General features: G+C 44.8%; 1 protein-coding gene and 1 long non-coding RNA gene across 4 annotated transcripts in view; one reads left to right on the forward strand and one right to left on the reverse strand.

Annotated features, from left to right (window-relative positions):
• KRABD4 (KRAB domain containing 4) overlaps positions 1-8,156 on the reverse strand; it is a 29,265-nt gene extending 21,109 nt beyond the window's left edge. Inside the window, exons 1-3 of one of the 3 annotated variants that reach the window (XM_089904989.1) lie at positions 8,044-8,156; positions 5,787-5,855; positions 5,150-5,193 (exon numbers count right to left, since the gene is read on the reverse strand). In XM_089904989.1, coding sequence (XP_089761115.1) covers positions 5,150-5,193; positions 5,787-5,829 — 87 coding nt within the window. In that variant the 5' untranslated portion in view covers positions 5,830-5,855; positions 8,044-8,156. Of the gene's footprint in view, positions 1-5,149; positions 5,756-5,786; positions 5,856-7,127; positions 7,950-8,043 lie in introns of those variants that run through there. The other 2 variants (XM_089904990.1, XM_089904988.1) reach the window with 2 other exon arrangements.
• The window catches only part of LOC111165583 (uncharacterized), a 101,157-nt gene continuing 89,193 nt past the window's right edge, over positions 8,113-20,076 (forward strand). The window contains exons 1-2 of the long non-coding RNA XR_004024906.2: positions 8,113-8,259; positions 14,436-14,566. This is a non-coding gene — a long non-coding RNA (uncharacterized LOC111165583). The remainder of the gene's footprint in view (positions 8,260-14,435; positions 14,567-20,076) is intronic.

Consider the following 20,076-nt stretch of genomic DNA (forward strand, 5'->3'; position numbering starts at 1 on the left):
ACAAACAGTGATGAACAACACAAGAAATGACATGAAAACGACTCTAGATGGGATCAATAGCAGAATAACTGAGGCAGAAGAACGGATAAGTGACCTGGAAGATAAAATAGTGGAAATAACTACTGCAGAGCAGAATAAAGAAAAAGAATGAAAAGAACTGAGGACAGTCTCAGAGACCTCTGGGACAACATTAAACGCACCAACATTCGAATTATGGGGGTTCCAGAAGAAGAGAAAAAGAAAGGGACTGAGAAAATATTTGAAGAGATATAGTTGAAAACTTCCCTAATATGGGAAAGGAAACAGTTAATCAAGTCCAGAAAGCACAGAGAGTCCCACACAGGATAAATCCAAGGAGAAATACGCCAAGACACATACTAATGAAACTGTCAAAAATTAAATACAAAGAAAACATATTAAAAGCAGCAAGGGAGAAACAACAAATAACACACAAGGGAATCCCCATAAGGTTAACAGCTGACCTTTCAGCAGAAACGCTGCAAGCCAGAAGGAACTGGCAGAACATATTTAAAGTGATGAAGGAGAAAACCTGCAACAAAGATTACTCTACCCAGCAAGGATCTCACTCAGATGTGATGGAGAAATTAAAACCTTTACAGACAAGCAAAAGCTGAGAGAGTTCAGCACCACCAAACCAGCTTTACAGCAACTGCTAAAGGAACTTATGTAGGCAAGAAACACAACAGAAGGAAAAGACCTACAATAACGAACCCAAAACAATTAAGAAAATGGGAATAGGAACATACATATTGATAATTACCTTAAATGTAAATGGACTAAATGCTCCCACCAAAAGACACAGATTGGCTGAATGGATACAAAAACAAGACCCATATATATGCTGTCTACAAGACACCCACTTCAGACCTAGAGACACATACAGACTGAAAGTGAGGGGATGGAAAAAGATATTCCATGCAAATGGAAACCAAAAGAAAGCTGGAGTAGCAATTCTCATATCAGACAAAATAGACTTTAAAATAAAGACTATTAGAAGAGACAAAGAAGGACACTACATAATGATCAAGGGATCGATCCAAGAAGAAGATATAACAATTGTAAATATTTATGCACCCAACATAGGAGCAGCTCAATACATAAGGCAAATACTAACAGCCATAAAAGGGGAAATCAACAGTAACACATTCATACTAGGGGACTTTAACACCCCACTTTCACCAATGGACAGATCATCCAAAATCAAAATAAATAAGGAAACACAAGCTTTAAATGATACATTAAACAAGATGGACTTAATTGATATTTATAGGACATTCCATCCAAAAACAACAGAATACACATTTTTCTCAAGTGCTCATGGAACATTCTCCAGGATAGATCATATCTTGGGTCACAAGTCAAGCCTTGGTAAATTTAAGAAAATTGAAATTGTTTCAAGTATCTTTTCCAACCACAACGCTATGAAACTAGATACCAATTACAGGAAAAGATCTGTAAAAAATACAAACACATGGAGGCTAAACAATAAACTACTTAATAACGAAGTGATCACTGAAGAAATCAAAGAGGAAATAAAAAAATACCTAGAAGCAAATGACAATGGAGACACAACGACAGAAAATAAATGGGATGCAGCAAAAGCAATTCTTAGAGGGAAGTTTATAGCAATAGAATCCTACCCTAAGAAACAGGAAACATCTCGAATAAACAACCTAACCTTGCACCTAAAGCAATTAGAGAAAGAAGAACAAAAAAACCCCCAAGTTAGCAGAAGGAAAGAAATCATAAAGATCAGATCAGAAATAAATGAAAAAGAAATGAAGAAAACAATAGCAAAGATCAATAAAACTAAAAGCTGGTTCTTTGAGAAGATAAACAAAATTGAGAAACCATTAGCCAGACTCATCAAGAAAAAAAGGGAGAAGACTCAAATCAATAGAATTAGAAATGAAAAAGGAGAAGTAACAACTGACACTGCAGAAATACAAAAGATCATGAGAGATTACTACAAGCAAGTCTATGCCAATAAAATGGACAACCTGGAAGAAATGGACAAGTTCTTAGAAATGCACAACCTGCTGAGACTGAACCAGGAAGAAATAGAAAATATGAACAGACCAATCACAAGCACTGAAATTGAAACTGTGATTAAAAATCTTCCAACAAACAAAAGCCCAGGACCAGATGGCTTCACAGGCGAATTCTATCAAGCATTTAGAGAAGAACTAACACCTATCCTTCTCAAAGTCGTCCAAAATATAGCAGAGGGAGGAACACTCCCAAACTCATTCTACAAGGCCACCATCACCTTGATACCAAAACCAGACAAGGATGTCACAAAGAAAGAAAACTACAGGCCAATATCACTGATGAACATAGATGCAAAAATCCTCAACAAAATACTAGCAAACAGAATCTAACAGCACATTAAAAGGATTATACACCATGATCAAGTGGGGTTTATTCCAGGAATGCAAGTATTCAATATACGCAGAAAAATTAATGTGATAAACCATATTAACAAATTGAAGGAGTAAAACCATATGATCATCTCAATAGATGCAGAGAAAGCTTTTGATGAAATTCAACACCCATTTATGATAAAAACCCTGAAGAAAGTAGGCATAGAGGGAACTCCCCTCAACAAAATAAAGGCCATATATGACAAACCCACCGCCAACATCGTCCTCAATGGTGAAGAACTGAAAGCATTTCCACTAAGATCAGGAACAAGACAAGGCTGCGCACTCTCACCACTCTTATTCAACATAGTTTTGGAAGTTTTAGCCACAGCAATCAGAGAAGAAAAGGAAATAAAAGGAATCCAAATCGGAAAAGAAGTAAAGCTGTCACTCTTTGCAGATGACATAATACTATACATAGAGAATCCTAAAAATGCTACCAGAAAACTACTAGAGCTAATCAATGAATTTGGTAAACTAGCAGGATACAAAATTAATGCACAGAAATCTCTGGCATTCCTATACACTAATGATGAAAAATCTGAAAATGAAATCAAGAAAACACTCCCATTTACCACTGCAACAAAAAGAATACAATAGCTAGGAATAAACCTACCTAAGGAGACAAAAGACCTGTATGCAGAAAATTATAAGACACTGATGAAAGAAATTAAAGATGATACAAAGAGATGGAGAGATATACCATGTTCTTGGATTGGAAGAATCAACGTTGTGAAAATGACTCTACTACCCAAAGCAATCTACAGATTCAATGCAATCCCTATCAAACTACCACTGGTATTTTTACAGTACTAGAACAAAAAATTTCACAACTTGTATGGAAACACAAAAGACCCCGAATAGCCAAAGCAATCTTGAGAACAAAAAACGGAGCTGGAGGAATCAGGCTTCCTGAATTCAGACTATACTACAAAGCTACAGTAATCAAGTCAGTAGGGTACTGGCACAAAAACAGAAATATAGATCAATGGAACAGGATAGAAAGCCCAGAGATAAACCCACGCACATATGGTCACCTTAGCTTTGATAAAGGAGGCAGGAATATACAGTGGAGAAAGGACAGCCTCTTCAATAAGTGGTGCTGGGAAAACTGGACAGGTACATGTAAAAGTATGAGATTAGATCACTCCCTAACACCATACACAAAAATAAGCTCAAAATGGATTAAAGACCTAAATGTAAGGCCAGAAACTATCAAACTCTTAGAGGAAAACATAGGCAGAACACTCTATGACATAAATCACAGCAAGATCCTTTCTGACCCACCTCCCAGAGAAATGGAAATGAAAACAAAAAAAAAACAAATGGGACCTAATGAAACTTCAAAGCTTTTGCACAGCAAAGGAAACCATAAACAAGACCAAAAGACAACCCTCAGAATGGGAGAAAATATTTGCAAATGAAGCAACTGACAAAGGATTGATCTCCAAAATTTATAAGCAGCTCATGCAGCTCAATAAGAAAAAAACAAACAACCCAATCCAAAAAAGGGCAGAAGACCTAAATAGACATTTCTCCAAAGAAGATATACTGACTGCCAACAAACACATGAAAGAATGCTGAACTTCATTAATCATTAGAGAAATGCAAATCAAAACTACAATGAGATATCATCTCACACCGGTCAGAATGGCCATCATCAAAAAATCTAGAAACAATAAATGCTGGAGAGGGTGTGGAGAAAACGGAACCCTCTTGCACTGTTGGTGGGAATGTAAATTGATACAGCCACTTTGGAGAAAAGTATGGAGGTTACTTAAAAAAGTACAAGTAGAACTACCATATGACCCAGCAATCCCACTACTGGGCATATACCCTGAGAAAACCATAACTCAAGAAGAGCCATGTACCAAAATGTTCATTGCATTTCTATTTACAATAGCCTGGAGATGGAAACAGCCTAAGTGTCCATCATCAGATGAATGGATAAAGAAGATGTGGCACATATATACAATGGAATATTACTCAGCCATAAAAAGAAAAGAAATTGAGCTATTTGTAATGAGGTGGATAGACCTAGAGTCTGTCATACAGAGTGAAGTAAGTCAGAAAGAGAAAGACAAATACCGTATGCTAACACATATATATGGAATTTAAGAAAAAAAAAAGCTCATGAAGAGCCTAGGGGTAAGACAGGAATAAAGACACAGAACTACTAGAGAATGGACTTGAGGATATGGGGAGGGGGAAAGATAAGCTGTGACAAAGCGAGAGAGAGGCATGGACATATATACACTACCAAACGTAAGGTAGATAGCTAGTGGGAAGCAGCCGCATAGCACAGGGAGATCAGCTCGGTGCTTTGTGACCGCCCGGAGCGGTGGGATAGGGAGGGTGGGAGGGAGGGAGACGTAAGAGGGAAGAGATATGGGAACATATGTATATGTATAACTGATTCACTTTGTTATAAAGCAGAAACTAACACACCATTGTAAAGCAATTATACTCCAATAAAGATGTTAAAAAAAAAAAAAAGGAAGCAGTTGAGAGGCGCCTTTCATTTTACCCTTTTTTTTTTTTTGGTGGGGAAGAGAAGGAATGGAGAAACCTGAGGTCGATGACAGGTTGAACAGAAAACAGCCAGAGCTAAGTGGACTAATAGATTTTTCAAGGCTGCAATATAATTTCCTAATTGCTGCCTCAAATTCACTGGAAACAAAGTAGGGGGTAAATTAGGAACTCACCTGGGACACGGCCATCTGGCTCTGCCCTGACAAAGGATGGAGATCTAGGAAGGCAGAATTAGGAGGGTCGAGATCAGTGCATACAGCCATGAGACCACCATCACCAGCTTAATAACAATCGCTCTTGCCCCACAGCGGGGATGATCTGGACACGTGGCTGGTAGCTCCAGCCTGTTCCCCTGGGACACGGCTAAGATCCTGTGTGTTTTCCACGTCAATTTATTTTCTCTTCCTGGACAGATTTATGACTTGTGTTTAAAGACATCTCCTCGGAAGCCATTAACAACCTGACATCTCCTTTCTCTCAGGAATTCTATGCCTGGAAATTTATCGTAAAAAGGCAATCATAAATAAGCACAGGCTACAAGGATGTTAACTGTAGGTGTTTCCACCATTCAACAATTTGGAAGCAACTAAACCTCCAGCAAAGGGGACTCAGATCAAAAATTAGACACGCAACATGGGAAATACCACATGGGCTTTAAAAATGCAATGCAATCCTGTTCTCATTTCTTAACGTATTTAAAAGTAGGTTACCAAAAAGCAAGTGTAGTGCGATCTCCTTTGTTAAGCAATATGCATTTATTGAGGAAGAGCAGTCCAGAATAGCATTTATGAAAACGTTGAGAGCGCTTACCTTCCATTGGTAACTCCACCTTTCCTCTTTTATTTACTTGCATTTTTTCATTTTTCTCAATATCATTTACTAGTAAAACAGAAGGGAGAAATTATTACAAATCACCTATTATCACACTGAGCCCTGGAGGTGATAGACCCTGAGCAAAGTCTGGAGGACAGGGACAGCTTGCTGTGGTTTGGAGGAAGGAGACAAACCAGAGCTGAGCGCAGGGCAGAAGGGAGGGGCGAGGAGGTAGGAAAGGAGGTGGGTAGAGGGAGGTTAAGGGCCAGGCATTGGTCAGTTCCTCATGGAGCTGGAAACCACTGACCTTGCGCCAGGCTCCTTCGGACCTTCAGTGGGCCACCGCCACCCTGTTCCCGCCCCAATACTTCCTTAGTTCCCATTATGTCCATTTGATCGCCATGCTCTTCCTTATTTGGCGGTGTTCAAAACAGAGTTTCAGCAAGGAGCTTTTGTTAACCATTGCTACTGTAGCAATCCCTGCCTTAGGATCAGGACAACAGGGCTCAGCAAGATGCAGCTTAATGAGTCACTTCCCAGACCCAGTTACTAGCATCAAAATGAGAGGCAGCAGAGCTAGGTGATGGCCTACCTAGAGACCACGCTGAAAGGTCACACACACAGAGAAACCAAAGACACCTCTTTGGTCATCTAGTCAGGGTAGAGGAGATTCAACATTTCTGCTACAGGTAAGTGGGTTGTTTATACTATGGGACTGACTCAAATCCAAAAATAGCCCAGGGGACTTCCCTGGCCGAACAGTGGGTAAAACTCTGTGCTTCCACCACAGGGGGCGCGGGTTCCATCCCTGGTTGGGGAACTAAGATCCCGCATGCCATGCGGGGCGGCCAAAAACAAAAAACAAAACAAAAATAGCCCATGGCACAAGAGGGAAGTATAATGATATGTGCACAAATGTGTCAGGAGTGGAGAAAGTCCCGTGAGGCAGGTGGTCAATCTTTCCAGCCTGATCCTGCCTTTGCAGGCACTACAGCAGGGCAGCGTCCCTTCATCCGTCTGTAACTTTCATCCCTCTCCTCCAATAGGGGTTCAACTGACCACCATCACACAGCTCTTGATGGTGGCTAGAAGTTGAGTCACTGAGTCAGCCTTGCTCTCTCTCAGCTGAAGGAAGGGACAGAGGGCACTGCAGGTCCAGTTCTTGTAGGACCTGCTATCCTGTGAGCCCCCTCCCTCTAACCAGAGCATCTGGGTCTGTCCTGTGAGCCTTCCCCCTCTGCCCCTGGGGTCTGGGCTGGCGCTCCTCTTCCAACTCCCCTCAGAGGAGCTATTTTATTTCTAAGGAGGCAGGACCCAAGGATTCAAAGACAAAGGTACCTTTGCTGGGACCATCACTTCAGGACCATGTCTCTGCCTCTGACCCGAGGAGCTCACCTCCTTCTGAGGCCTCAGACTGGGTCTTCTGTAGTCTAACTAAGGAAGCCCATGGCAGATCAGCTGGTGTCAAGCTGCTGAGCTGTGGGCTCAGTTATGAACCCTGACCCTGGAAAGGCAATGACCACACAGGCGATGCAATTAGCAACCTCCATGATGGAGCGAAGTTGAGGAAAACCCCAAAGTTTTCCTTGCCACCATAAGGCACAGTGCCTCACTGTAGTTTTAAGAATTGACATTCAGTAAGAGCTGAATTACCGCCCGATAAGGTCTGGGCTCTGGAACGAAACTGACCGCCTGCTCTGCCGCTTTTATTCGTTTCGTAAGAGGTCAGGGCCTACTGTGTGCCTGTTCTACTGTTCTACGGGTTCTACTGTTCTACGTGAACAAAACTTCAGAGTTCCGCCATCTTGCGGAGCCATACTCTTAGCAGGGGAGATACAGACAGTGAGCCAGCAAAGTGATAAATGTAGGGTGCGTTTGTTGGAAAGGCATAAACGTTATGCCGAAAAAACGAAAAAAGAAAAAGGATCCCTCCACTTTACTGTGTGACTTTGGTTAGGTTTCCCATCCTTTCTATTCTTTCTTTCTCCGTAAAACAAAGAGCATCGTAGTACCTACTCACAGGGCTATTGTGAACAGACTACTGTGAAACACAGGGGTGCCCGGCATTTACTAGGCACTGAGGAAACGGTCGCTGAATGAATCAAGCAATGAACCAATCACTCGCTGACTCCCGTAGCCCCCCCCTCCCCTCACCACCGCGGCCCTGTCACTCAACCCCCAGGGGCGCGACCTCATTGCCCAAGGCCCCTCCGACCGCCCCATCCAGCCCATCACCAACTCCGCCCTTCCTTACTCCACCGCCAGGAACCCGAGGTCTCAGGGCAGATAACAACCGGAAGCGTCAACTCGCACCGCCCTCGGGGTCAGCAGGGTACTTCCGCTCGCCGTCGTCCCGGGAGCCCGAGCGCTGTGCACGCGCAGGAGCGGGCTTTGGGGGCGGGGACAACACAGCCAATGGGCAACACGGCGCCTTTCGGGGACAAAGGATTCTGACGTGGTTCCCTCTGAGGTTAGATGGAGCGACGAGAGCGTGCGAGCATTTTCCGCGACGAGTCGTACGAGAGGCTGGGGAGGCGTGTCGGGCGGCGGGAGGCGAGCGGGCTCCGCGCGGACTGTCGTGGCGATCCGAGTCCGCCGCCTCCGAGGCCGAGGCCCGCTCTCCCAGTCCGTTCTCCCGCGCGGCCGGGCCTCCTTGTTGCTGTGCTCCCTGGGGAGTTCCCGCCCCTCCATGTTCCAAAGCCACGCTCTCCTCTTTCTTTAGATCCTCAGAAAAAGAAACCGGTAGTCGTGCCTGCTGCCTCCACGGCGGCACATGGGCGCGGCCATCTTGGGCGCGGGGTGGAACCGTCGGAGCCGGGCCCTGGTCTCAGGCCAGGGGTCGGGGAGCAGGGTTCAAGCTCAGTCGGGGAAGCAGCATGCAGGAGGGGCTGGGAGTTGTGCTGCAGGGCAGGCAGCATGCACAAATGAGGAGGAAACCATGATGCCTGATTCTCCTGAAATCAATCGAGGAACTCCGGTTTCTGGGACCTTGGGGATCTTTGGAGAATCTGGGCTTTGCCGGTTGGAAAGCACAGCATAAAGTGGGGGGAGAGCTGTTTCTCTGACGATGCCAGCCAGTGGCAACATGGCCTGCTAAAAGTCCTGTAGTGCCCTTGAGGAAAGTTTTCTGTTCCCTGTCGGGGTCTGGGGAAAGAGACCAAGGGTGTGCCGTGTGCTTGTGGTACCTGCCTGGTCACCAAGCAGAACTCCTTGGGCTGGGCAAGACAGGGTCTGGGCTCAGTACACCCAATTCCTTCTGTGCTACAGCCAACAGGTGCCAGGCACTGTTGAGAGAAGCAAGTGACAAAAGCAGTCATGGAAGCCAACATACATTTATTTACTCTTCCATCTGAACATACTGCTTTCTTCCTGTCTTTCCCTTTCGCCTCTGAGGAGGTGGTGGCATGTGTGATATTCCCAGGTTGGTTGGATGAATCATTGCCCAGATCTACAACCTGGAGGTCTCCTGGGAAGTGACTCTGTCCCAGTCTTGTGTAGAAGTCCCGGGAGAAGAGTCTGTTTTCTGTCAGGCACGTGACTGGGGACTTGCCCCCCCCCCCACTGTGATTCTTTGTACCTTAAATGTTGGCCAGGTTTAGGGATGGTAACCTATTTATTTCCAGAAGAGAGGTGACCTGATAAGTTTTTCTGACACCACTGTCAGGAGGCAGGAGAAAGTTAATAGAATTAGTATGACAGTGTCCTGAGGACAGTAGAGAAACCCCCAGCTGCAGAAAGACCTGGTCATTGGCCCTGGTCAGACGCTCCCCATATCCTGACTCTGCAGGAATGAATGCTTTCTCAAAGAGAAGGGGCTGGCGAAGGGCGTGCAGTTGTTGCTCATGCCGTGCCAGCATTTCCTAGTGTGACTTGGGCATCCAGGAACCAAGAAACATGCCAAGGTGTTCTTCCAGCCCACACTCCGCCCAGCTGTTGGGATCTACCGATCCGTAGAAGAGAAGGCTTGGCTCCACCACTTACCGGCCCTTTGGGCCTCTTGTATGTCATAGCTAAAGACCGCACATCCCAACGGGCTGTCAGGATTGTTTAAAGGAATATCTCTAGCGCCCCCAGCCCAGAATGTGTCCTAAGGCAGGCACCTGGTAAGTGGTGGTATTACCAAAGCAAGCTTGGGTCCACTCACCCACACCCCATAAAACGTATGTACTGACACCAGGTCGTGGTGAAGGAAAGTACAGCGTGTACTGCAGGGCACCAAGCAAGGAGTCCAGGCAACTAGTGCTCAAAAGGCCTGAACTCCCCGGTGGCTTTCAGGGAAGGGTTTTTAAAGACAGAGTGAGGCAGGAGGTTGTGGGATGTGTGATCAGCTGATGGCCATTCTTCTGATTGGTTGCTGGTGAGGTAATCGGGGAGTCAACCTCATCAACCTTCTGCTTCCAACCAGTCTGGGGTCTAAGTGCTTGTGGTCAGCATGCAGTTAAGGTCTTCCGCCTGATGGGGATTTCAGTATCTGCAAAACAGCTCACAGGATATGGCTCCGGATATTATCTATAGCCCTTGGGGAGGAACTAAAGGTCCTTGACTTTGTTTAATGGCTAAACTATTATTTTGTCTTGCTTGACTGTTTTCCTTTGTTTCTGCATTTTCTCACTTCTCTGATTAAATTATTCTTTGAAACTTGGGGAAGACCAAAGAGGCCAGAGTTTTTCTACAGATGAGAAGCAGGTGGAGGACATGGGAGGGGTCTGTCCCCGGAAGGCCTCTAGGGTCCTGCTTGGTTACCGTGGCAGTTTCTGCTGTCCTCTCCCCAACACTAGGGAGCATGCTGGTGCCAGTGCTGCTCCTTCCTGCACTGTGTGCTTCCCTCCCCTTCGCCACCAACCTTGCCCAGGGTCACCACTGAAAACGTCTTTTTGTTGTTTTTTTTTTTGCCCAGGGCCCAGGAGTGAACCCGGGCCCTTGGCGGTGAGAGCACAGAGTCCTAACCACTGGACCGCCAGGAATTCCCTGAAAACATGTTTTTAAATGGCAATTAGGCCTCTAAGTTAAAATTCATTGTAAAGTGTAACCTCAGCAGGCCCAGGTTACTCAAGCCCTTACGTTCCCAAGAAAAGCCTGTCTCAGGAAGACTGGTCCTTGTCCCACTCCTGGGAGAGCACCACAAAGAGCCTGGCGTGTTCTGCCTAGTAGGGTATTTCTGTAATCCAGGCACCTCTGTTCCATCTGACCAGGTGCTTCATGCTAATGGTGTGACGTATGGTGAGGGTCTGTTTTGTATGTCTGAGGCCCTCGGCTGTGCTGTATTAGTTTGACATCTGGGGGCTGTAGACCGAGTAGCTAAAGTGAGTGACGTGGAAGCTGCATGCCTGCATGACTGACCTCCAGTCAAATCTCTGGACCCCTAGGCATGGGTGAGCTTCCCTGACTGGCAACACTTTGCATGTGTTGTCACACATCATTTCTGGGAGAATTAAGCATTGTCCATGTGACTCCTTTGGGAGAGGACAACTGGATCTCACCACTGGTTTCCACTGGACTTCACCCCTGCACACCTTTTGCCTTTGCTGATTTTACTTTCACTGTCATAAATCCTAACTGTGTGTATGGGACTTCCCTGGTGGTCCAGTGGTTAAGACTCCATGCTCCCAATGCAGGGGGCCTGGGTTCGATCCCTGGTCAGGGAACTAGATCCCGCATGCCACAACTAAAGGGCCCGCGTGCCACAACTAAAGAGCCCGCATGCCGCAACTAAGACCTGGTGCAGCCAAATAAATAAATAAATAAATTTCTTTTAAAAATAATAATAATTCTGTATATAACAGCTCAGCTGGACTCACAGACTCTGAAAAGAACTAACAGCTTTTCTGAGTTCCGAGTCCTTCTAGGGAATCTTCAAGCCTGAGGGTGGTCCTGGGGAACCCGAACATACTGTTCCTGTAGATTCTGAGGTTGGTTTGTTTCAACCATCCCAGTGGGTGGACCTCATGAACACAGTGTGACTCCGCCCCCAGCAGTACACTTGCTTGGTGTTTGTGCGGAGGTTGCAGACCTGAGGAGCAGCAGCTGGAGGGCACTGCTGTGTTTTTCCCGCCTCCGAGGAGCAGAGGTCCTGAGTACTTGCAGTGGGCGACAGCTGAGGGAGCTTGCTGTCTTGCTGTGGTGCAGGGTTCTGCTGAGGGTCCCTGGTACATGCCTCTTCCTGGAAGTTTTCCCTGCAGTGACTGAGGTGACAGGTCCATCAAGCAATGTCTTGATGACGTTCTGCTCTTTGAACTGGGTGAGTTCCTGTAGGAAAGGGAAGGCCAGTTGCAAGTGTTCATCTCCTGCTGCACTGCATCGCTGTGTGTGCCACTGCCTCTGCAGATTTCCCACAGGCAGGAGAGTGTGCAGAGTGAATGGGGCTGGAATAGACAAAATGGGAATCCACCCCAGGGAACTGGTTGATGGCTCCAGTATGTTGGCATGAAGCCAATCACATGACTGTCAGGTGGCACGGAGGTTAGAGCTTCAGTCTTTGGATGACTGTGTCTGTTAGTTGAGAAGTGTGTGTACCACAATAAAACCCAAAGGAGGAAGACTTCAGCTAGCTGATGACGATTCTACTTTCAAGGTCTTTCTGTTATTGAAGGATGTTGTAATAAGCCAGAGTATAATAATATGTACTGTGGACTTAGACTATGCCAGGCACTGTGCTATGTTATTTATATTCATTTGTAATTTAAAATTATTAGTAGAATCCCTCACTATTATTATACCATACCTTCCAGATCGGGAGACTGAAGCATACAGATGTCAAGTGAGTTATCCAACGCTTCACAGGTAGTAAATGAAATAAAGAGTTAAGATTAGGCGGTTTGGCTCCAGAATGCATACCCTTGACTTCTATACCATTCAGTAGTCATGAGCACATCCTCATTTAAGAAAAGGATTTGGATGGTTACATGTCTTGGTAAATTTTGTGGAGTAAGTAAGTGGCAGAACTCAAACTAGAATTTAGGTGTCCTGACTCCAGATCCCATTCATTTTTCAAGGTGATTTGTCTTTTCCCCCCGTCCTCTGGAGCAGTACATCTTAGACTTGAATTTACATAGGGTTCCCCTAGGGATCTTGTTAAATTGCAACTTCTGATTCAGTAGTTCTGTTGGGGACGCTGAGTGTCTGCATTTCTCACAAGCTCCCAAGTGGTGCTAATATGCTAGTCCTCAGAACACACTTTGAGTCCAAATAAGGTTTTACGGACCCTCTGGTTTAGCAGCTATGACTTCTGCTTGGAACACACACACACACACACACACACACATGCACACATGGAGACACAGTGATGAGGGAGTAGGATTGGGGTGCTTTCTGATCTCACTAGTGAGACCCCTCACTAATTCTCTTTTGGGGTTGAAGACTCTGAGGCCCGTGGAGGGAGAGGATGCTTCAGGGAGTTGTTAACAGGCTGAGACTGGGACCTATTCCACTTGACTTCCCAGCCAATGTGCCCCTCTCCTCCTTCCCTCCCTCTGTTGCACAGGAGCTTCTGGGGGAAGAGAATAGTAAAGGAATGGGCATTGTTCAATGATGGATTATTTAAGACTTTATAAGAACCACCAGGGTGATCTCCATTCCAGGCCTCCTTGTCTCCATGTTGTACTGAACACAGGTCTCAGCTGCCCAAGAGGACCCAGCTGTACTGAGCCCAGGTCAAAAGGTCAAAATATTGCGTTGGCCAAAAAGTTTGTTTGGGTTTTTCCATAAGATGTTACAGAAAAACCCGAACAAACTTTTCGGCCAACCCCAATAGCTCTCCTCATAGGTCTGCATACCCATGCAGGCACCACTCTGGGGAAAACGGACCCACAGAGGTCTCTCTGATGGTCAGACAGTATTTGTAAGCACACCCCTGTCTACAAACCCCAGGGACTACCAGTAACTAGATACATGCTACAACTCTTGTATTAGTCTGGGTAAGCCAAACTACTGGAGTAATTAGACGGAAAATATAATGGCTCAGACACAACCTTTCTTGCTCGCATAAGAATCAACCATGGGTAGTCCATATTGACCGGTGGTGTTCCTCCATATAGATCGAGGCTGTTGGCATCTCTGCCCTCTTCAACATGGCTTCCAGGGCACTCTAGTTGTCATCATTCCTGGAAGTGAGAAAGAGAATGGAGGAGCACAGGTCAGGAGCCACCACTAGCTTTCAGGATCACCATGGTACAGAAAGTCAGGAAGTTTTTTCTGAGACCCAGAGGTCAAAAAACTGCAGAAAACCATTGCTGACAGCACAGGTGTCCCATGGCCCCAGGGTGGTTGGGTGATTAGCATAGCAAGGAGTCTAGCAGGTACTGCAAAACGCACATCTGCTTGCAGCAGAAATTAATACAACATTGTAAATCAACTATACTTAAATAAAATTAAAACCAAACAAAACTCACATCTGCTGAAAAATACTTGCCTACTCTTCCTGCTAGAGGAAAAGTATGGTTTCTAACTCCCTTCTCCCTTCCAAATTTCATGCAGAGAGGTCACATTGGCAAGCAAGTCTGAGAAATGTAATCTCAATGCTTCCAGCCCCGGCAGTACAGGAGAGGGGATGGGAATGGGAATGTCGCAGAGTGCCAACAGACAATACCTGGCACATCTTTGAAAATCCCATTAAAATTGAAAGATTTGTCTCCCTTTTCCTCCTTCCAGACTGAAGTTGATCCCTGCCGATGTCTCCAGTGTCACTCTGCAAACTGAAGCATCAACTGCTGAGGCAAGCAACAGTGGTTTGTGTCATGGAATTGTCTTCTTCTCCTGGCCCTGGACCCTATGGATATCAAGTGAGCCCTAATTTGTGCTCCCCACTATCTTTGTACACACTTGTACATGTATGTTCTTATAGATGTGCAGGTACATACACACAGACCCACATCTCAGACAGCAGATCCTCAAGTGCAAAGTACTGGCCTCCAAAGCCCTGAGCAGCTTCACAGTGGAGAAGCCCAAAGCAGGTACATACACACAGACCCACATCTCAGACAGCAGATCCTCAAGTGCAAAGTACTGGCCTCCAAAGCCCTGAGCAGCTTCACAGTGGAGAAGCCCAAAGCATTCATAGGTGTTAGGGCCAAGGAGGCTTCAGAGAGTTGGGAGAAATTCCTAGATTCTGCCCAAATGCCCCTGACCTCAGAGGCCAAGGCTGTAGTCATGGGGGCATTCGGGTAAAGAGCATCCTCCTGGGTACTGAGCTTGGAGATGGATTCCAGGATTTATTTTATATGACACCTCAGAGCATTCCTTTCAATGGAAAGAACTTTCTCCCCTTCCTGAGGGACCAGTCTACTCAGTAAAGAGTCAGTGAACATGAGCAAATTATAATGAATGAAGACTCACATTTCCCAAGTTGTGTTCCTGTTGGAGGAATTCTTAAGTCACCGATTCTGACCTAGAGGAATCTTTTGCCAGAGAAAATAAAGCTAGAGAACCTAGATCAAGACTGGCAAACCTGTTGCCCTTATGCTGCCATTATATTCTACATACACGGCAGCTATCGTTTGTCAATAATGTGAATTGGGAGATTGGGATTGACATATATACACTAATATGTATAAAATAGATAACTAATAAGAATCTGCTCTATAAAAAAATAAAATTCAAAAAAAATAATGGTACTCTTTCTGGTCAAGGTCAGACAGGCTCTTAGAATTCTTCTCAACAGCATGTTCTAGTCTACCTCTACCAATCAGAGTTGGTAATTATGTTGAAACCTATTTGCTATGCCTGCCCTAGGTCAGCATTTCACAGAATGTCTTCCATGAAACACTGGTTCTCTAGCTTATTAACAATCATGATGTGAGTAAAAGGTTCTATGATCATAAAAACTTGGGAAACATTGTTTAGATGTGTTTTTTTTTTTAATGGAGAGACTTCTACAACCACTAGGATACTATGTAGGTAGGATACTATATAGATCTCCCAGAAGGTCTGTAAAATACAGCATTTTCCAGGGGCTTCCCTGGTGATGCAGTGGTTGAGAGTCCGCCTGCCGATGCAGGGGACGTGGGTTCATGCCCCGGCCCGGGAAGATCCCACATGCCATGGAGCGGCTGGACCCGTGATCCATGGCCGCTGAGCCTGCGCGTCTGGAGCCTGTGCTCCGCAACGGGAGAGGCCACAGAAGGGAGAGGCCACAGCAGTGAGAGGCCCACGTACCGAAAAAAAAAAAAAGAAGGTGAAAAAAAAGGTAAAAAAAAAATACAGCATTTTCCAAATGTATTTCACCATAGAACTCTTTCCAAAGAGCGTGTTGGGAGACAAAAAGGATTATACGCGGAATAATAAGAGGCTTTCTCTGGGTGGCCTGACAGTGGGCTAGGCAGGACCAGTGGCTCCTCCTCCCCCAGATAGAGTGAGGGGCTGCTCATGATCTCAACTTCCCACAAGGTTGCTGGGCAGCTGTCATTTTCAGCATTCCCCTGAACATCTGGCACCTGAGCTCAAATACTTTTCCTCTGCTTACAATGGCACTTTCATGCTCATGCTGTGAAAAGGAAGATTGTCAGGGGTGGTCCTGGTCCAGCTGCACCCAACCCAAGCATGTCTCTCTACAGGATAACGAGAGAATGTGAGACTTGTGCTTTGTGCTGATCCATGTGTCTGTGACCCAGCCTGCCTCAATGATGCTTGCTGGTGATTGAGCCCTTTGCCTGACAGTGGTACCTAATGTGGAGTGAACATGGCAGAAAAGTTGAACTGTTTCACTTGAGGGGTGGGAAGCATCCTCTCTGGGGTTGAGGACAAATCACCAGTAGTGCTAATGATTGAATGGCCTCATTTTCTGTGGGCCACAAATGCCCCTGAACTGGCAGGCCATGTGAACTTATGGCCTTATGATTGTATGGCCACAATGTCTATAGGTCCCAGAAACACTGCTGAATGGGCAGTTCATTTGCTTCTTGGTGGCTAGTCACTGTGTAGTTAAAATGTCTAGGGGCCACAGATGCACACCTGAATGGGCAGATAATTTGGCTGTGTCACTATGAAAAATTGAGGCTGAGAGACAAGGCTGCCCGTTGTTAGATCTCTCATTTACTCTACTTTTGAGCTTTTTTTTTTTTTTTTTTGCTGTACACTGGGCTCTCACTGTTGTGGCCTGTCCCGTTGCGGAGCACAGGCTCCGGACACGCAGGCTCAGTGGCCATGGCTCACGGGCCCAGCCGCTCTGCGGCATGTGGGATCTTCCCAGACCAGGACACGAACCCGTGTCCCCTGCATCGGCAGGCAGACTGTCAATCACTGCGCCACCAGGGAAGCCTACTTTTGAGCTTTAAAGATGAAAAGAAAGGGACAAGAGAGGGCCCCTCAAATCCAGACACCACTGTGGCAGCTGATGCAGCCCAACCCCTCAGATTTTATCATCATTCAGTGTACCAGATAGAGGACTTCTGGAGAAAGTCAGGTGCGTGTAAAAATGTGACACTTCATGGAAATAGTAAGGCTTCCCCCAAGACTGGTACCATGAAGGGCTGAAGGAATCTGAGAGATTGGATAATTTGTCTAGATGAATCAATTAACTTTTTTTTTTTTTAATTTTTGGCTGTGCCACATGGCATTCGGAATCTTAGTTCCCCGACCAGGGATCGAACCCATGTCCCCTACACTGGAAGCACGGAGTCCCAACCACTGCACCACCAGGGAAGTCCCTTGATTAACTTTTATCATTCCATTTCCCTTCTATTGCCCTGTTAGTTTTGCAGTCTTTAATTATTCTTTTTTCTTTTTTTTTTGCTGTACGCGGGCCTCTCACTGTTGTGGCCTCTCCCATTGTGGAGCACAGGCTCCGGACGCGCAGGCTCAGCGGCCATGGCTCACGGGCCCAGCCACTCTGCGGCATGTGGGATCTTCCCGGACCGGGGCACGAACCCATGTCCCCTGCATCGGCAGGCAGACTCTCAGCCACTGCACCACCAGGGAAACCCCCTAATTATTATTTTAGTGATTACCCTAGAGATTATGACATACATGCCTCAATTTATGTCTTCTGTAGATTAATACTTTTACTGCTTCTTCCACAATTCAATGATAGAAAATATTTTAGGTCAATCCCCTCTTATCATTTATACTATTGTTGACCTGAATTTTAATTCTACATATATTTTAAGTCTCTCTATGCATTATTATAATTGCTTAATACAGTCAGTGTTCATATAGTTTTATCTACATATTTACTCTTTATTCTTCATAACGCTTTCACTTTCTATTTTTTAAGCATCATTATTTCCTAACTTTAAGAAATCCCTTTAGTGTTTATTTTAGTGTAGGTCTGCTGGCAATTAATTATATCAGTTTTGGTTTTTCTGAAATTAACTTTATTTCATCTTCGTTTAAAGGATATTTTCCTTGAGAATAGAATCCTAAGTTAGCAGTTATTTTATTTCAGCACTTTAAAGATATCATTTCATTGTATTTGTTGAAAAGTCAGTTGCCGTTCTTACTGTTTCTCCTTTGAATGTAATGTGCCTTTTTTCTCTGGCTGCAATTAGATTTTCCTTTTTTCTCTTTTGTTTTCAGCAGTTTGACTGTGATGTGCCTAGTTATGATTTCCTTTGTATTCATTCTGTTTGAGATTAGTAGAGCTTTTTGAGTCAGTAGCTTGATATCATTTGTCAATTCTGGTATCTTTGCAATCTGGTATTCCTTCCAATTAAACATATATTGAACCTTTACACCATGTTCCATGTCTCTTACACTCTTCCCATTATTTTTCGTTCCTTTTTTTCATAATGCTCCAGCCTGAATAGCCTCTGCTAACTCATTTCCAGTTCACTAAACTTCTATTATGCTATATCTAACATCTACTTAGTGCTTAATTTAAGCTGTGTTTTTTAGTTCTAGAATCCCCATGTGATTCTTTCTAATGTCAATAATTTTGTCACCTAATTTCATTTTATTTTTATGTGGACCATTTTAAAAGTTTTTATTGTATTTGTTACAATATTGCTTCTGTTTTATGTTTTGGTTGTTTTGGCTGCGAGGCATGTGGGATCTTAGCTCCCTAACCAGGGATCAAACCTGTACCCCCTGCTTTGGAAGGTGAAGTCTTAACCACTGGACCGCTGGAGAAGTCCCTGTCACCTAATTTCTTGAACATAGTAATCATAGTTTTTTTTTTAAAGTTGTGTCTGATAACTCAAATATTTGGATCACTATTGGGTTTATTTATATCACCTGTTTTATCTTGGTTTCCTTCATCTGATTCATGGCATGCCTGTGATATTTTTTTGTTGTTGAATGCCAGAAATTGTATATGAAGTGTTTTAAAAAATTTTTCTGGATAATGTTTCATCCTCTAGAAATAATTTACTTTTCTTCTGGGGGCCAGATACAGTAGAAGCAGATAACCTTGGTCCATCAAGGATTAAGATGAGGGCTTCCCTGGTGGCACAGTGGTTAAGAATCTGCCTGCCAATGCAGGGGACACGGGTTCGAGCCCTGGTCCAGGAAGATCCCACATGCTGTGGAGCGATTAAGCCCGTGTGCCACAACTACTGAGCCTACACTCTAGACCCCGCGAGCCACAACTACTGAGCCCACATGCCACAACTACTGATGCCCATGCTCCTAGAGCCCGTGCTTCAGCAACAAGTGAAGCCACCGCAATGAGGAGCCCACGCACCTCAACAAAGAGTAGCCCCTGCTCGCCGCAACTAGAGAAAGCCCGTGCGAAGCAATGAAGAACCAACGCAGCCAAAAATAAATTAAATAAATAAATAAATAAATTTTAGAAAAGGATTAAGATGATCTGAGAATCTATTTCATCTTCATGAGGGCTGATGTATAACTGGTTTGCCTCTCCTAGGACAAAGCCATTCAGGATTTTTACCTGAAAGCCTGGTAGACCCTGATCTCTAGTTTTCTAGTTTTTGTCTCTATTACTATGAGACTTCCAAAAGCTCTGCTTAAGTTTTTAGCTTTTTAGTTGCTGCTTTCTGCTTGACTTCATGACATCTTGTGAACTATGCTCACAATTTGGAGCTCAGTTTTCTGTGGTTTTTGGATCTTGACCTTCAAGTCTTGGCTGCCTTAATAACAAGCAGTAAATCCAATTTTTGTGCCCTACTTCATGAGACTTCTCAAAGCTATGAATCGCTATTTTCTGCTCTTCACCTTGGCTCTTCACCTTGGCTCCACACAGCTTAGGAACTGAGAAATGCCTCAAGGGAAAAAGAAGCAACTCACCTCAGTGTGTTTCCCTTTACTTAATCATCTAGACCTCTCTAATGCTGGTTTCCTTGCTTTATCTCTGATGCCTTTAAAAAGCTGTGATCTTTTGGTGTTTTGTCTAGTTTTC

The sequence above is a fragment of the Delphinapterus leucas genome, chromosome X (genome assembly GCF_059928025.1).
Source record: "Delphinapterus leucas isolate spDelLeu-1000000601 "Yukka" chromosome X, BTC_Dleu_Yukka2, whole genome shotgun sequence".
Taxonomy (NCBI): Eukaryota; Metazoa; Chordata; class Mammalia; order Artiodactyla; family Monodontidae; genus Delphinapterus; species Delphinapterus leucas.